Consider the following 18,755-nt stretch of genomic DNA (forward strand, 5'->3'; position numbering starts at 1 on the left):
CTCAGAGTCATTAGTGCACTCTGAATGCTGCTGCTGCTACCTCTGCCATTTGGCCACTGGCCCTGAAATGACAGGAGTCCAGTGAGCCGCTTGGCTCTGCCTGCACTCAACATTCCCTAAGTGCTGCCTCTCCTCAGTTTGAGGAAGGGTGATCTGGTAAGCTCCCAGCACTGCTATGAACAGCAGCACAGATGGCAGGACCAACCCAGCTCTTTCTGGACTGGAATATCACATAATCAAGAGAGACTAACAGCAGCCTTGTCTCTGATCAATTGCTGCTGTGTTTTTGAAGGTGGCTCCTTCAGACAGGGTGCTGGGACAATTCTCTGACAGGCTGCCTGTGATCATAGCCTGGGCTCTCTGTGCATTAGAGCAGCACTGCCCAAACTTGCCTTCAGAGCATCCTGCTCCAGGGCTCTGGCACCCTCACTGTAAAAAAGTTTTTCCTTCTGTTCACATGGAGCCTCCTCTGCTCCAGCTTGCACCCATTGCCCCTTGGTCTGTTGGACATCACTGAGCAGAGCCTGGCTCCATCCTCCTGACACTGCCCTGCACATCTTTATAAACAGGCATGAGGTCACCCCTCAGGTTCCTCTTCTCCAAGCTAAGGAGCCCCAGCTCCCTCAGCCTTTCCTCAGCAAGGAGATGTTCCACTCCCTTCATCACCTTTGTGGCTCTGTGCTGGATTCTTTCAAGCAGTTCCCTGAGGTCCCTCTTGAACGGAGGGGCCCAGAACTGGACACAGTATTCCAGATGTGGCCCTTGTTTCCCCTGAAGAGCATTGACTGGGTAAAGGGTGAAACAACAAGAGATGCTGTTGCTGTAGCTAAATAGATGCCAACCTTCCCAAGTGCTGGATTGATGCAGCATAAAATACACAGCTGTAAGCTCTGTAACCTGATGAACTAACAGATTACAGGCACTACTTTAACCCTGCTCCCTGGCATGTGTGCATCACAACACACATCTCTGATGACATGATTATATATGGCTTCTAAAATAATATGATATTAGGCAGTTTTGTTCTACAGCCTTATTTATTACTTCTGAGTCTGTTGTCTCTATTTAATCTTTTCCTGCCTGGAAGAACATCACTCCATCAGTGAATCAGCATCTCCAGAGAGGAAAGGAAATGGAGATACGTTCATAATATACAGCAAATCGCTGTCTTAACACTCAGTTAATGTTCCACAGTGGATTAAGAATTATTGTCCTAGTATTTCAGCTTAGTCCAAATTTAGTGCCCCAGTGGAAGAATTAAGGAGTAGATGAAACAGCACATGGAAAGCCAGCTTCCAGAGCAATAGAGGAGCATGCTGCTATCACAGCCACTATGGCAGGTATGTAAAAAATTGAGGTGATATTGCAAAGCAGTCCCCAAAAGCTTGAGCAAGGGGAGGAAAATGCATTTGGATACCACAAGGGATTTCATCAGTCAATACTGATGAAGCAAAGAGCAAATGAAGATCAGCTGTTTGCAGAAAATTATTGTGGTGAGAGCAGTTATAGACAGAAAGATGACTAGTGCCTCTGTGGTCCATGTGTTGTTCTGCATCACCCAGTTAGGTACTGCCTGGCTTGGCTGTAAAAGAGACTTTACAGCAGCTGACACATCCTTTACTCACAAAAGATCCCCCAGGGAGATGAGAATCTAAATGTGAGAGGGATTTTCTCTCAACATCCTACCTCTATCCAAGCAATATTCCTGCAGCTCCTTATCTGGCCACTGCTCCCTTTCTCTTCTCTGCCTCTGACGTGCTCTTTCAGGTTTGTGATGACTAAGGGTTGTTGAACTGTGCCTTTTCTAATGGGATCTGAACTATAAAAGCCAGGAAGAAAGGCTCCCTTGGAGCTTCATATGATCCTCACTCTTCCTGCAGCTTCAAATATCAGCTGTGCAGCCGTGAGCTCACACATCTGACTCACCGCTTCTGATCTGTTTCCCTCAGCTCAGCTCTGCTTGGGCAGTATTGCCACCCCCCTGCCTCCTGCTGACTGAACACCCAGCAGATTAACTCCTGATTTGTTTCTTTGACTGTCTCCTCTTACTCCCTTTAGTTTTTCCATAACTAAGATGCTGCCAAGTCTCTTTCCTTTGGGTAAGTAGCCAGATGGCTCTGGTTGCTCCCTGTACTCTTTTGCACATTAGGCCATGCTTAAATCACATCAATGACTCTGATTCTTCTGCAACGTTTCTGAGGCTCAGGACAGCAGATGCCTTTGTCCACTTTTGCCTTGTCTTCTGCCTGACATTAGCTCCCACCTTCCTGGCCTCTCTGACAGAGCAACCACCCCAAAGGACAGCGTTGAGAGCAACCTCATGCCCTGCAGAATTAACACTTCCTTTTCCCTCCTCATCCTTGATTGTCCATCACAGAATTATTTCCTACACATCTCTGCCTTCCAGAGTGCCTTTGTCACCCTGTCAGTTACCTCTGACATTTACTATGCTGCTCTCCCCTCCGTTCTGACAACAGTGCTGACTCTGAGCACCAAATATGACTTGTTTGTCACTCTGTCCTCTTCCTTTCTCTCAGGCTGCCATGACACAAGTGACTTTATTTTTCAGCAGGTCAGTCATGACTCTCCACCTGTCAGTAGAGCTGTCTCTGTCCCAGGAGCCATACACAACGACATGAACTACCCCATCTTCTTTCAAATCCCTCTTCAAAGCCTATTTCCCTTTAGGACAGAGACAGACACCACAAAACCAGAATAACCAAAACACAGAGTGCAGCTGGGCTTGCTGGGGGAACCACAGCCAGGCATTTCTTACCAGTTCTCCTGTCTCTGTGCTTATAACTGTAAACTGATACCAGACACCAGTCAGGACCTGTCTGTTAGGCAGTCTCCTATGAGTGAAGGGAATGAAGTTTACTAGTTACACTGTGGTGCTGCTCAGTAATTTCTCACGGGTCTGACCTTGACCTGAAAGCTGGCTGGTAAGGGCCTTTACAGAAAGTGTCACCTCTTGGCTTTGGGGAAAAGAAAAGCAAGAACAGAGTGCTTATGCTACCAGCTCAAGTCACAGAATCACAGAATTGTTAGGGTTGGAAGGGACCTCAAAGATCATCCAGCTCCAACCCCCCTGTCCTGGGCAGGGACACCTCACACTAGATCAGGTACCCCAGAGCCACATCCAGCCAGGCCTTAAAACCTTCCAGGGATGAGGCTTCCACCACCTCCCTGGGCAACCTGTGCCAGTGCCAATCATGTATCATTTCTGCTCCTCATCTTCCATGCTAGTCCATGCCTCGTGCCAGGAGACTTTGTTGCCCAAGAAAATGGAGGGGCATTCTTCCCTGGTGGGGAGGTCGATAATGCAGCTAGTGTGAAAGAATGAAGTGGACTCTTACGAGCTCTCTGGCCTGTGCTTTCCACTCAGTGTTCTGTCATTCATCTAACTAAGGTACACAGCCTGGAAAACAAGAGGCAATTTGGACCTTCTACTCATTAGCTGGGTATGAATGGAATTTTTTTCCCTTTCCTCTTGACTGTCTTCATTTTATCTGCAGCAGCTCTTCATGACTCAGACTCCAGAAGGGCTCATGCTTGTGTGGGTTGCCTCTGGCAAAGGCAAGTAGCTTGAAAGTCAGTGTCTGTCTGTCTGACTTCTACTGCTCTCTGCAAACAAACACTGAGCACCCTGTGTGGCTGACCCAGCTGCCCTGTCTCACCTGCGTGTTGGGGTACAAGATGAGGAACGTCCTTCTACATAGTTCAGTACTTACACCACATGTGAGGGGGGCACAAGGGCTTTCAGATAAAGCATGGCTAAAAAAAGACTTGGTTTATGCTTAAGGAAGAAATCATTTCCTCAAGAACAAAAAGCTCCTCACAGCCAGTGCTTATAAATTGCTTAATTGGAAATACACATAACAGTCCTGTGAGGATTATCTGAGTGCTTCTGGCTGGAATTAGAGTCAGAAAAGAAAAGTTATTTCAGAGATGCTAATAAAACAAGAGATTGTGAAGACTTCTGGGATATATACAGATGTTTTATTTTAGGCTTTGCATATAAAGCTGGGGGTTTTTTAACTGATTTGTTATTGGTTTGCAGGCTCTGCTGATTAGCCCTGAGGCAGAGAGGACTGAAGATAAAGAGCCAGACCTCCAGATCAGAGGGCAACAGCTCCAGAAAGCGACAGTGGATTTTGTTAGCTGAGACTTTAGCCTATCAGGCCTGCTAGTACAGTCTAGGGAGCAGTTTGAGACTTAATCACCTGCCCAAAACACAGCTAAACACATCTTTGGCAATACCTTTCCTTGCTCCCAGCAGGTATCCACCCCCTCAGCAATGCTTTCCCTTTCTGCAGGAGAGAGGGACATGGTGGCTCTTGCAGCTGGCTGCAGCTGACTCCTCTGTCTTAGTAAGCTTCTTCGTGCAGCAGCAGGGCACCAGGACTGCCTCAGACGCCTGCATTTTAGGGGCTTGGCTAAACACACCCACACAGCCTCCCCGCCACACATCCTCAGCTGCCACAGCTTCTCCTGCCCCTCAGAGACAGCAAAGATGGTGGCTGGCACCCCTTCAGGGCTCAAACCCACCTCTGCCCAGTGACCCCACACAGGAGCCATGCATAAGTGCTCTCCTGCTGATAGCGCTTTGGTGAGAGCTCAGCCTCAGGGCCAACGTTCCAGGGAGCTTGTGTGAGCTGTCCCTGCCCACGGCAGGGGGTTGGAGCTGGATGATCCTTGAGGTCCCTGCTAGCCCTGACAGTTCTGAGTCTGCTGCTGCAGTAAACCCCAACACTTGGGGGGCTGACAGCAAAGGCAGCTGCCCCCCACTTCCCTGAGTGGGGTCGCTTGTGCGGGCTTGGTTTGGACAGGGGCTGTGCCAGCAGCAGCCAGGTGAGGAGATGGAGGTGGTGAGAGCCCCAACAGGGACACGAAGGCGCTGAGGCACCTGGAGCTGTGCAGTCTGGAGAGCAGAGAGGATTTCCACAGTGCTCTCCTAGAGCCAAAGCGTGGGAGGCAGGGGCTCTGAGATCCAATTGTGGCCTTCCCCTGTCTGCAGAAAGCTGGGGAGGGACTTGTGAGGGTGTCAGGGAGGGACAGGACTGGGGGGGATGGAGCACAACTAGAAGTGGGGAGATTGAGATTGGCTGTGAGGAAGAAGTTGTTGCCCATGAGGGTGGTGAGAGCCTGGCACAGGCTGCCCAGGGAGGTGGTGGAAGCCTCCTGCCTGGAGGTGTTTGCAGCCAGGCTGGAGGTGGCTGTGAGCAACCTGCTGCAGTGTGAGGTGTCCCTGCCCGTGGCAGGGGGGTTGGAGCTGGCTGAGCCTTGAGCTCCCTCCCAGCCCTGGCAGCTCTGTGACTCTGTGGTGGGGCTGGGCTGTGCTGAGGCTGTGTCCAGGGACAGGACAAGGGGTGCCGGTTGCAAAGTGGCACACAGGAGGCTCCCCTGGAGTTAAGGGAAAAGTTCTTACCCGTGAGGGGGCCGGAGCCGCGGCGCAGGCTGCGCGGGAAGGCTGCCGAGTCTCCCTCTCCAGCGAGATCCAAACCTGCCCGGGCATCGCCGTCCTGTGCGCCTAGGGGTACCTGCTCTAGCGGGGGGGCTGGACTGGATGAGGCCTGGGTGAGGCCTGGGTGAGGCCTGGGTGAGGCCTGGGTGAGGCCGGGAGGATCCTCCCAGCCCCGGCCGCGCTGGGCGCCTGTGAGGCAGGCAGGCGGTGGCGCAGTTCCCTCAGGAACGCGCGCGGGCCCCCATGGCGCGTGCCGCGCGCGGGCCCCCAAGGCGGGCCCCCAAGGCGGGCCCCGCGTGCCGCCTCCGTCTGGAAGGGCAGCGTCGCCATCTTGCGGCGGCTCTGCGGCCGCGCGGCTGGCAGCTTCCGAGAGGCTCAGCTTTGCTGTGGGAATAGATTGAGCCGTGAAAAACCAAACCAAACCAAACCAAAAGGAAACCAAACCCTGTTGAAGGCAGCTGCGGTGTGTGGAAGGGACTCTCGCTAGCAGGTGCCGCAGCCAGCAAGCCAGGGCAGCGCTTGGGCTTTGATCTCGCCCTGCCCAGATGAGCTTCCCCCGCTTCAACTGGACGCTCTCTATCATCTGTTCTAACAGAAACAGCAGCGTGCCGAGTTGGAAAGCCCCACAGGCGTGCTGGTGAGGAAGGGAAGGTCTGTCAAAGCTGTGGTGATGGGAGCAGGCAGAGGGGAAGGGCCCCGAGCCCGCAGGCGGCCCCCGGGCACAGGCAGCCCCTGCGGCGGCGCTGGGCCAGCCGAGGTCGCCCGGACGCTTACAGCGACTGCGATGGCAAACCTCATCGCCGAGCTTGCATTTAAAACACGCTCTTTCCCTGCGTTTAGCTGGTGAAAGCGTGCTCATTAGCAGCTTTCCCAGGCTCAACAGGCATTTCGGATCTCACTGAGGATGGTAGTGAGGCACACACCGGGGGGAGTGAGCAAGCCGCGCTGCTGCTGCTGCTGCTGCTGCAATGGGAGCTGTGCTTGCCCGTTAAAGTCTGAACTGACCTTCCTGCAGGCAAAGAATTGCCACTGTATGTACGAGGGGACGAGGTGACAGGATAAGGGACAGTGGTTTGAGTACTTAGACTGGACATTAGGAAGAAGCTCTCCACTGTGGGGCTGGTGAGACGCCGTGGCAGGTTGCCCGGAGCGGCTGTGGATGCTCAGCCACCAGAGTGCTGAAGGCCTCTGCCCTGGAGAGGCTGCCTCTGGGACACTGTGGCCACTTCTGGGCCCCTCAGTTCAGGAAAGCCCTCAGGGAACTGCTTGAGAGAGTCCAGCACAGAGCCACAAAGATGATTAAGGGAGAGGAACATCTTCCTCCTGAGGAGAGCCTGAGGGAGCTGAGGCTCTGTAGCTTGAAGGAGACTGAGAGGTGACCTCATTCATGCTTGTAAAGATACAAAGGGTGAGTGCCAAAAGGCTGGAGCCAGGCTCTGCTGGGTGATGCCAAATGACAGCACAAGGGGCAGGGGTGGAAGCTGAGGCATAGAAAGTTCTATGGAAACAGGAGGAAAAAAAATTTCCCTGTGAGGGAGACAGAACCATGCAACAGGCTGCCCAGGGGGGCTGTGGAGTCTCCCTCTCTGCAGATATTCCAAACCTGCCTGGATGTGTTCTGTGTGACCTGCTCTAGGTGACCCTGCTGTGGCAGGGGTTGGAGTGGATGAGCTTTTGAGGTTCCTTCCAGTCCCTAACATAACATGATTCTGTGAATGAGGCTTTGAGCAGCCTGGTCCAGTGGGAGGCACCTCTGCAAGTGGCAGGGCAGTCAGAACTAGATTATCTTTAAGGTCCCTTCCACTTCAAGCCATTATTATTCCTGAATCTTAGAGCAGCTGCACTGCCAGACCCAGCATCAAACAGCAACTGTGCCACAGCCTGGCAGGCTGGCACCAGCACCACACTGGGACACTGTTTTTCCCTAGTAGTACTTATAAAAGTACTGCCTGGCTGAAGCAGACTCTTTACCCAGAGAGCAAAAGAGGGAGTCAGAAAAAGAAGTATGTCTCATGCAGATCCCCCTCTGTGATGCCTGCATGTGAATGCCATATGCTATGTATCATGTGCAGTGACTCTTAGAGCTCTACATTTGGGCATACATCCTCCTCAAGGCACTGCAGACAAAGTCTCAGGCAAGGATGGAAGGGACTCTTAAGATTTAAACATCTGCAGAGAGGGGCTAAGAATGGGCCTAGGTTTGGACTTTGCCAGTTAAGTAATGTTTTATACCTGAAGGGATGATGATGGTCTGGGTTGGGGTAAAACTGAGGCCTTTTGAAACCTGGTTCCTGTTTGCCAGAGAACACAGAGCACAAGGCTGCTTCCAGAGGCTGTTCATTCTGCAAAAGTAGAACTGGGTAACTTTGTAAGAAAGCTGCCCTCCCTGACCACACATCTGGGCCACTCACCATCCTTTACAGCTTCCTGAGGCTCCCCAGATCGAGTGAGGTTGTCTTAGTAAGCATGTGGATTTCTGAGTGCTTAGGGGGAACACCTTAAAGGAGAAACTTAATTTAGGCAGAACTCTTTTGTTGTTGTTGTTGTCACTTCTGCTTTCCTTTCATTAAATCCCAAATGATGCATGGAATGTAATTTCCCCTCTGTCTGTCACCAAGCAGAGCTCTGCTGGCTGGTACAGAAGTAAGCCAAAGCCTGTAGCTATCACTGAAGCTCAGTTCTACCCACAGGAACTCCATTAAAAACCAAACAACAACACCACCACCCCCCCCCAAACACAACCAAAACCCAACCAACCAAAAAAGAACCAAAACAACAACATTTGATCAGGCAATCAGCTATATTGGTGGGCAGTTTAGTGTCTGAAAATAGATGCCTCACAGCTGAAAATAGATCTGTGAGCTCAGAGAAAAGAGAGTGCTTGCAGTGTCAGTGCCTGACACCTTCAGGCAGAACAGGGATTTTTGCCCTGCAGTTGCTCATTTTTGGCTTCAGTCAAAGCCTCAGAATCACACATAGAATGGTTTGGGTGGGAAGGGACCTCCAAAGGTCATCCAGTCCAACCCCCATGCAGTCAGCAGGGACATCCTCCATCAGGTTGCCCAGAGCCCTGTTGAGCCTCACCTTGAATATCTCCAGGGATGGGGCCTCAACCACCTCCCTGGGCAGCCTGTTCCAGTGTTCCACCACCCTCATGCTGCACAATTTGTTCCTGACATCCAATCTAAATCTGCTCTTCTCTAATTTCAAACCACTGTCTCTCATCCTATCACTGCAGGCCTTTTGAAACAGTCCCTCTCCAGACTTCCTGTAGCCCCCTTCAGGTACTGGCAGGCTGCTATTAGGTCTCCCTGGAACCTTCTCTTCTCCAGGCTGAACACCCCCAGCTGGATGCAGCTGGCATTCTGGGCTACAAGTACACACTTCTCAGAAGAGGCCTCTTAAATGTCTCTGCCTTGCATTCTGAGGAGACAGTTGAGGTATTTCCTGTGTGCACATAAACTACAGCCTGGCAGAGGGGGCCTTGGTTCAGCAGAACTAGAGATCTTCCCTGATGAATTTTACATCAAAGAACAGGATCTGCTGCTAGAGATAAAAGCAACCCTGGAAAGGAGCAGTATCACCTGCCTGGTTGCTCATTCATGTTACCAGAGCCCCCAACCCCTTGGGTGGCACCAGCACTGCTGCTGTGACAGCACTGTGACCTTAGCTTTGCTGGGGATTGCTCAGTTGAGAGCAGAAGGGAGCAAGTAGGCAGCAGCAGGGTGGATCTGGGTTCTCTGAGCTGCTGGTCCAGTGCCAGCTTACACCAGCTTGAAGACTTCATGCCACTATCTCTCCATGTGAGACAAAGACCATCTGATCTTCATGTCTCTCACAATGTGGACAGCAAGGGCATCACTCTGCCTCAGTTCTGAGCCTGGCACCTCAGGTTGCTTATGACCCTGTAGCCAAGCTCCAGAAGCAAGTGGCAAAGGGAAGTTTCTGTGCTTTTGTGTTTCTCAGAGCTTGTACTGCAGTTTGGAATCCTTTAGAAGATAAAGGAAAGGAGGTACCCCCACATTCCTCAAGGCTGTGTAGGAAATGGTTGCCAAAGGTTTTGAAGGATGGGCCAGAGCATTCAGTGCTGGCACTGTGAGGATGAGGAACACTGGAACAGGCTGCCCAGGGCATTGTGGAGTCTCCCCCTCTGGAGATACTGAAGACCCACCTGGATGTGTTCCTGTGTGACCTGCTCTAGGTGATGCTGCTCTGGCAGGGGGGTTGGACTGGATGAGCTTTTGAGCTGCCTTTCAACCCCCAATGTTCTGTGATCCTTTCCCTGTTGGAACAGGGGCTGGACATTTTCTGGTTTGAACCTGAGCTTGATTAGAGCAGCATCATAGGTGAGAAACTAAAGTAAAGGTGACACCCCCAGCTTTCCTGGGGCTGTGAAACGGTTGCCAAGGGACTTCCAGACTATTTTCCCTGTATCAGTTTAACTGTAAGATCTGCTTCCCAGAAGGAATCTTGCCATACTGTCTCTGCCAATCTGTTTCTTCCCTTCTTTTCTCCCAGATTTTCTTTTGTGAGTCTGACAACTCTGTGATAATCATCCCTCCTCCTCACAGCTCCTCACAGGAATGTGCCCATCTGCTGGTGTGGGTTGGAGTAGCTGGTGTGCAGAGCACAGCTGTCTTCTCTCTCTCTATTCCAGAAATTCACCCAAAGCCTTCCCACTAGCAGCAAACCTCTGCTTCACAGGAGATCCATGGCAAAATACCAACATTCTTAACTGGAGCTGGAACTGAGACCCAGCCTGGGAAATCATAGAACCACAGAGCTGCTGAGGTTGGGAGAGACCTTTGACATCATCAAGTCCACCCACCAGCCTAGGGCTCACAATCCACCACTACTGCTAAGCCACTGCCACTGAACCATGTCCCTCAGCACCATGTCCACACTCCAGAAGCAAGTGGCAAGGGGAAGTCTCTGCTGATGTGTGGCCTACAATTCACTACAGTTATAAAACACCTATCTAGATGAGCCTGACTCTGAGGGATGCCTCAGCCCAGGGCTCCCTCAGCTGCCAGAGGGAGATGCCCTGATGGTCAGCCTCTGCAGGGCTGCCAGGGCACAAGATAAATTGAACCAAGTTCGAGGGAGGTGATCCTCCCCCTCTACTCAGCCCTGGTGAGACCCCACCTGGAGTACTGTGTCCAGTTCTGGAGCCCCTATTACAAGAGGGATGTGGAGGTGCTGGAGCGTGTCCAGAGAAGGGCCACAAGGATGAGCAGAGGGCTGGAGCTGCTCTCCTGTGAGGACAGACTGAAGGAGTTGGGGCTGTTCAGTCTGGAGAAAAGAAGGCTCCCAGGTGACCTCATTGTGGCCTTCCAGCATCTGAAGGGGGCTACAGGAAGGCTGGGGAAGGACTTCTCAGGATCTCAGGTAGTGATAGGACTAGGGGGAATGGAATGAAGCTGGAGGTGGGGAGATTCAGGCTGGATGTGAGGAGGAGGTTCTTCACCATGAGAGTGGTGAAGCCCTGGAATGTGTTGTCCAGGGAGGTGGTTGGGGCCCCGTCCCTGGGGGTGTTTAAGCCCAGGCTGGATGAGGCTCTGTCCAGCCTGATCTAGTGTGGGGTGTCCCTGCCCATGGCAGGGGGGTTGGAACTAGATGATCCTTGTGGTCCCTTCCAACCCTGAATGAAACTATGAAACTATAAGTTCTCATTCTCAAGTACAGGAAAGATGGAAGCAAATAAGCCAGAAAACTTGGGAACCACAACCAGGTGGTGAAGTAGTCAGGCCTACAGGAGCCTACAGGAGAAGTTGGAGTTGGCACTGAAAGCCTTAGCAGGGCATCTTTTCATGCAAAGGAAGGCCTTAGGAAGGAAATGAGATTCCAACCAGCCATGGAAAGAGGCTGCCAGCTCTGATACATTCCCTGCAAACAGCTTTGTTGTGAGCAGAACTGAAGCCTAAGAGATTAAAATCTCCCAAAGAAATGACTCTTCATCATCCTGGGTATTCAAGGTATGGCTCAGCAAGGATCTGAGCAACCTGATCTAGTTGAGGATGTCCCTGCTGACTGCACAGGGGGTTGGACTGGGTGACCCTTTGGAGGTCCCTTCCAACCCAGACCATTCTATGATTTGATGTCTCTACCTCCAGGGAGGGAGCATCCACAGCCTCCCTGGGCAACCTGTTCCAGTGTCTCACCACCCTCATTGGAAAGAGTATTTTCCCAGTCTCCAGCCTAAATCTCCTCTCCTCAAGCTTCAATCCACTCCCTCTCATCCTGTCACTACAAGCCCATGTATGAAGTCCCTCCCCACATGAGCCAAAGCAAAAGCAACAGGCATGGGGGGGTTGACCAGCTGGCTAATAAAAGACACATCAGGTTTAAACTTCAAGTTTATTGTAGCAATACAATCAAATCAAATGATGTACACAGCTGATTGACCTAATTACACCAGGGCATGGACAGAGATTTCATTTCCAGCACTTTACAATCTTGGGTTTTTTCCTTTCTCTCTTGAATCATGCAGCAAGAGATGTACAAACACAACTGGAGGGAAGATTTCTTCCTTCTTCTTCTTTGTCTTTTTTCTTTTTCCCCTAAAAAAGAGCCCCCCAAATTACAAAAGTATGGCTCTGTAAGAAAGTTGTGTCACACAATGAACATTCCTGTGTACTCAGGAGGGGCCACACTCAGTCTCAGGCAGTGAACAGCAGCATCTGTCACTCTCATGCTGACTCCACAGCAGCCAAGGGAACTGGCAAAAGGGAAGAGTTGTTCAGCCTGGGGAAGAGAAGGCTCCAGGGAGACCTAGTAGCAGTCTTCCAGTGCCTGAGAGGGGCTACAAGAAGGATGGAGAGAGACTGTTTATAAAGGCCTGCAGTGACAGGACAAAGGACAATGGCTTCAAACTAGAGAAGAGGAAATTTAAATCATATGTTAGGAAGAAGTTCTGCACCATGAGGGTGGTGGAACACTGGAACAGGTTGCCCAGGGAGGTAGTTGAGGCCCCATCCCTGGAGATAACCACAGTGAGGCTCCACAGGGCTCTGGGTAACCTGATCGAGTTGAGGATGTCCCTGCTGACTGCAGAGGGGGTTGGACTGGATGGCCTTGGGAGGTCCCTTCCAGCCCAGAGCATTCGGTGATTCTATGAAATGCCCACTGGTGTTAGAGAGATGGACAAAAGATCTCTGCATACATTCAGAGTACCAAAAAGGTACAAAATGTTTTCAGGGATGAAGCATCACATCAAGTTATCTGCTGAGGTCAGTCTTGGGGCCTTGAAGAATGCAAGTGCACAGAGTTTCTGTTCTTCTTTAGACCAACAAACACCATGAGTGATACCATCAACTTAAAAAGCCTTTACTTCAGGTGTAAAGAGGTGGCACGGAGGTCAGAATCTGGTCTGTCCTTCCTGCTAGTGGTGCTGCAGAAACAGACAGAAGCACAGAGTTAGGAGGTGATAAGTGGCTGAATTTTGCTGGCAGCCCAGAGAAAAGAGAGACAGAGACAGATGCTGAGTAGATTTTATTGTAAATAAATGACCACACAAATAGAGGATTCCATAAGAGAATGTGGCACTGCCACAGCCCCTGGGCTGGGCCCTTTGGGCTTGGTGTTCAAGGGCACAACACCCTCTTGAGGGGCACAGCATCCATTTCAAGGGCACAATACCCATTTCAAGGGCAAAGCTGCTGCCTCTTGACAAGGGAAGAAGAAATGTCCTTACCTGTGAGCAGCACAGAGCCTGGGATGCACAGAGAGCTCCTGGAAAAGGCTGTGTGCCCAAGGCATTGATGTGGGCAAGGACTGGAGGGATAGGGAGACCAGGGCAGGTAGGCACTGTGCCAGGGGAGGGTAGGCAGGGGCACAGGCACACGTATGTTCAAAAGGCACACGTATGTTCAAACACACACACATGTGCGCGCGCACACACACACACACACAGAGGCATGCACACAGGCACACACACACACTTACACACACACACAGGTGTGCACACAGGCACACACACAGAGAGGCATGCACACAGACACACACACACTTACACACACACAGAGGTGTGCACACAGACACACACACACACACAGAGGCATGCACACAGACACACACAGAGGTGTGCACACAGGCATACACACACAGAGAGGCATGCACACAGATACACACACACTTACACACACACATAGAGGTGTGCACACAGGCACACACACACACACACACACAGAGGCATGCACACACACACACACACACACACACAGAGGTGTGCACACACACACACACACAGAGAGGCATGCACACAGACACACACACACTTACACACACACACAGGTGTGCACACAGACACACACACACACAGAGGTGTGCACACAGGCACACACACACACACAGAGGCATGCACACACACACACACACACACACACAGAGGTGTGCACACACACACACACACAGAGAGGCATGCACACAGACACACACACACTTACACACACACACAGGTGTGCACACAGACACACACACACACAGAGGTGTGCACACAGACACACACACACACAGAGGCATGCACACAGACACACACACACTTACACACACACATAGAGGTGTGCACACAGGCACACACACACACCCCCCCACGCCAAGCCTCTTGGAGTGCCTGTAGGGGAAGCTGCAGCCCTGCACACACAGCTCAGAGCCTCACAGTGCTACTCCTCAGAAGTGCAGTCCCGGTGTGCCCTGCAGAGCTAGTCTGTAACCCAAAGACCAGCAGTGACTTCGGCCTCCTCCTTGTCTCCCCTGCTTTTATTCGTGTCCCAAGGTCCCACAGATCTCAGCCACCCTTACTCTGTGTGTACAGAGGGGAAATGTAAACCTCCCCATGCAGCACCTGGCAGCTTCTGTGATGGACAAAGTCACCAGCACAGCAGCCATGCAGGCACAGAAAAGCTGCTGCCCTCGGCCTGTGAGTCAAACAGCCTTCCCTTCCCTCCTGTCTTTCCTTACAGCACCAAAGCTCTCCTCGTTTCCAGCCAGTGCAGTACCAGTTGGTGACTTCGATCCCCTCCTTGCCTGGGATCTCTGCTCCCCGGGGCCTAATTACTCTTCTAATCATATCCATCGGCAGCCTCCTCCGCCTCTCGCCCACCAGCGCCCAGCATCCGGAAGAGATGCTGCAGTGCTGCTGGGCCCAAGCCCAGTCTGCTCCTCCCGACTCCAGGGGTGCCACAGGGGCCCTGCTCTGTGTGGTTGCCAGCACCTGCTGTGTCCTCTACCTGCAGCTCCAGGTTTGTGAGGGCTGCCCGGGTTGGGCAGCCTGCAGGGCTTGGCAGAGGCAGCTCAGCCACCGCTTATAATGCAAATCTGCCTCGGGCTCTGCTTTGCTTCCCGAGCTGTGACAGCCTCCGCCTGCTGCAGAGGCTGCTGAGCAAGCAGCCACTCTGCAAAACCCTTGCCCAAGATTCAGAGACTCACAGAAACACAGCATCATTATGGTTGGGAAAGACCTTCAAGATCATCAAGTCCAAGGGTCTAGCTCTACACCACCATACTCTTGAGCACCGTATCTAGGTGGCTTTTGAGTGCATTCAGGGATGGTGATTCAGCCACTTCCCTGGGCAGCCTGTTCCAGACCTTGAGAACTCTTTCAGTAGGGAAGATGCAGATTGACCCTGAATTTATCCACCACCAGCCATATCCTTGCCCACCACACAAGGAGGGATAGACACAGATGGGGAAAGACATGGAAGGGGTGGAAGCACATTGCAGCACCAGGGATGTGGGATTTGGGGAGAAGAGTTAACCCTTTAGTGGCCTGCTTGCCCTTTCAGGGCTGGGCTGCCATTTTCCCCATCTCACAAGCAAGCTGCTGCTTCTCCCAGCGCAGATGGCAATGGCAGCAAGGTGCTTCCGTGGCACATGGGAAGGGATCTCTGGGAGGAGCGTCCCAGTGTCTCCAAAAGGATGTTCCAGTTGGCTGCGCTCAGCAGTCCTGCAGGAAATCTCCACCTGGCCACCACCAGTGTCCTGGCACACAGGAGGCACCCTGTGCACAGGAGAGCCAAGGAGAAGCACTCCTGTGCTGATGGAGAAAGCAGGGGCGGCTCCAGCACAGCCAGCTAGGCACAGGCAGGGCCAGAGCAGACCCCAGCCACTTCTGCACGGAGCTGCTGAGAAGTGGACACACATCCTGCCTGGCCAGAGCCCGGCACGAAGGGGAGGGGATTTCCATTGTCTGACCTCAGCTGCTGGCCAGCCCTGCCCCTGTGTGCTGGATCAATGGGATTGCCTTAAGAATCACTTAACTGAAGTGCCTGGGCAGCGAGGAGCTGCAGAGCTCCCCAGAGAAAGCAGGGCAGCCCCAGCCTTGCCCTCTGCAAACACATCCTGCCTGTAGTACCAGGGCAGTGGGTGGCAGGTTTCTGTATTGCCCAGGGTCAGAGGCTGGGTGAGGACTCCTGACTGACAAGTGACAACTTGTAACAGCAGAACACCATAGCCCAGCTTAGGAGAAGGAACAAACGCTGCTGGCTCTGAGACCCACTGGGAAATCAAGTTAGTGAGCTGCATCTCTTCTTGGAGACACAGTCAGCCCCACAATGCAAGTCCAGGAGAAATCATGTCACTTGTGCAGGAAGGAGCTTCCACTGGCCCTGTTCTCGTTACCATTGCTTTATTGGACAGCGGGGAAAATGGTTCCTTCCTCATTGCACAAGCCTGGAGAGGAGTCAGGGCTAGGATTGCCTTTAACCCCTTCCTTCCCGGGACGCTGTTCTGCCTATCTTTATCCCTCCCTCTCTCCCCCACCCAGCCCAGAATAGGCACTCACTGCCCCTCTCTGATTCATGCTCTGCATGCTCCGACCTGCTGTGAAGTATCCCAGCAAACCCAGCTGCCCCCCAGGACTGCCTCTGCGTCCCTGCAGCAGTAGCCATGGGCTTCGGGGTTATGGCTAGATGATGCCAGATCATTGTGAGAAAGGCAACCTGACGTTTGAAGCCGGCTGGCATGGGGTGGTGCTTCGCCCCGCTCCCGCAGAACGCGGGCCCGTAGTCACAGCGTTTGAAAATCCCCCTGAGCACTTAGTGCCTTCCCCCCTGGGGTGCATTGCGCAGCATACAGTTACCACACAGCGATTCAGATACACTGACACCGGCTGACAGCTAGGAAACCCAGCACAGCGCGCTTAACCCTTCACATGCACCCCACCAGCACAACAGATAACCAGGGGAAGGCTTTTGCCTTTAAACAAGTGCCCTGCCTGCACTCAATTTAGAAAGACATTGCAAGTCTTGCCACAAGACATTGGATTTTCCAGCAGAGCCTGAGAGGTTAAGCACTAACATCACACTAAAATGACCAGCTCCCCCGGGCTGCCTTTGGAAGCCCCAGCCCCAGTGAATACAAAGTCAAGGAAAACCATTTACCACGTTTTTTGCCGGTAGCTTTTTGCCATAGGACGGTAAGGGCTTTAGTGCCTGAGGGATAGGTAGTTCCTGGATGCTTTTAGGGAAGTGGGATGGGGGGAGAGTCTGGAGGATAGTTTGCATAGCTTGCAGGTATAAAGAAGCAGGTGTGTTCCCCACCAGGCTGTTGAATTTGTCTTCCCCCAGCAGGGCTGTCCAGTGGTCTGGGTGCTCCTGCAGAACTTTCCTCATCTTGAACCGTGGGTTGGGCATGAAAAGCAAGAGGTAGTCCAGGCAGAGCTTCTTTGATGCCACGTTGACTTTGGAGTCCCACATCTGCTCCAGGATGACGTCCAGGGGGGTGAGCCCTTTACTGTCCTCTATCCTGGGAGAAGCTCCGTTCCCGAGGAGGATGAGCACTGTCTCTGCTCTCAGCAGCTCGCAGGCGAGGTGCAGGGGGGTTTTCCCATCTTCCAGATGAAAGCAGCCAGTCCTGTTGATGTAGGAGTTCAAGCTGGGCAGCTTGTGTGCAATTTTGATGATCAGCCCCAAAATATCCCTCCTGTCATATGTGACAGCCATGGCCAAGTGAGGAGCAGAGGATGGGCAATAGCAGAAGTGTTCCCCAGGCACCTTGAGAGCCTCCTCTGGAAAATGAGACAGCAGGTACTGAGCATAAGGCAGGTGGTTATGCACCACTGCATAGAGAAGGGCTTCTGAAGGTGAGTAGGTCCTTAGGCTGGCGTTTTCCTCCCAGTAAAAATACTCCATAGTTCTCATGTCTTCCAGCATCCACACAGGCTTGTGATCTCTCACAGCCTGGTAGAACATATAGGATAAGAACTTGCAGTGCCTGCTTTGATCATCCTGCAGGCTGGCCTGGTTGCTGGCCATGGCTCAGCAAATAAAGAGCAGCTCCGAGCCGAATCGCTCCAGACTGTAAGATCTGTGCACTTGGAATGCAGATCCCGATGTTGCTGCAACCTTCAGGCTGTCACTGCTGCCTGGACTGCACTAGCTGGAATGCATGGGCTGATCATCTCCACCCATTCATTGTTTTCCCCCCCTCACTGCAGTGGTTTTGTTTAGGTAAGCACAATCCCACAGGCTCAGTTAACCCATGCCATGCGAGCAGATGGCTGGTGAGGGCTTCTCCTCTGGCGTGTGGCACAGGTTACTGGAGCGCTGTCAGGCTGCCAGGGATTTTATACACACACACAGCTAGAGAGGAGAGGGAGAAACTAAAATTAGCTGGGGAGAGGTGAGGCAGATTTCTGTCTGCATTTCATGTCTCAGCAGAGCAGCTGATAGGTTGCAGCAAGTGCAAGAGCAAGATTCCTCTGTTTCGTGTCGCTCACACACGCAGCTCAGCCGGTAGTAGCAAATACACAGCGGTGTAAAATGCTCCACACGTGATGACATGCTCAAGGAATCAAAGGATTGGTGCCACAGCCTTAGGAAGGGGGCCCTGTGTTAGAAATAATGGTATGGCTAACCGCTGAGCAGGCACTGATGCTCGTGGATTGTCTGGAAGGCACTCCTGGTGTTTAGGATCCCAGCGTTCCTCTCTGCAGAGGAAAGAGTCCAGCTGCAGGTTGGTAGGGATTAAGAGGAGGTGTTTCAACACACACAATGAAAAGGCTTCCAGAGGAAGCTTGAGATGACTGATTGTCTGCATTCTTATCACTGATGTCTCCCTTCCTTGCCCTCCAGCAATCTGAGAGACCCCCCCAGGGAGCTTGGACTCTCCTTTGATTTGAATAAAGTTTTACAGGGCTGCTCTGCCTCCGCTGTGAACATTAGCCTCTACCCACGGACCATTTTCCTTACAACCTGGAATAGCTATGCACAGTCACAAAGCATGTTGCTGGGTCTAAACACCTGCCTATGTTTAGCAAGGAGATACCTGAAGTGCCTCCCTATTGCACAGCAGC

General features: G+C 52.3%; 1 protein-coding gene across 1 annotated transcript; it reads right to left on the reverse strand.

Moving 5' to 3' along the window:
- Positions 1 to 11,829: 11,829 nt before the first annotated feature.
- Positions 11,830 to 17,776, reverse strand: LOC137448853 (ankyrin repeat domain-containing protein 9-like). The gene is made up of 2 exons (XM_068153746.1): positions 16,843 to 17,776; positions 11,830 to 12,854 (listed from the first exon to the last, which is right to left on the reverse strand). The coding sequence occupies exons 1-2, from the start codon at positions 17,713 to 17,715 to the stop codon at positions 12,846 to 12,848; spliced, it is 882 nt and encodes a 293-aa protein (XP_068009847.1). The 5' UTR covers positions 17,716 to 17,776; the 3' UTR covers positions 11,830 to 12,845.
- Positions 17,777 to 18,755: the final 979 nt, after the last annotated feature.

The sequence above is a fragment of the Melanerpes formicivorus genome, unplaced genomic scaffold (assembly GCF_026170545.1).
Source record: "Melanerpes formicivorus ecotype bairdi unplaced genomic scaffold, bMelFor1.0.p_v2 SCAF_26, whole genome shotgun sequence".
NCBI classification, from domain to species: Eukaryota; Metazoa; Chordata; class Aves; order Piciformes; family Picidae; genus Melanerpes; species Melanerpes formicivorus.

Excerpts from the sequence above, each read along its gene's own strand:
- LOC137448853 (XM_068153746.1), bottom strand. The coding sequence starts at position 17,715 with ATGGCCAGCAACCAGGCCAGCCTGCAGGATGATCAAAGCAGGCACTGC.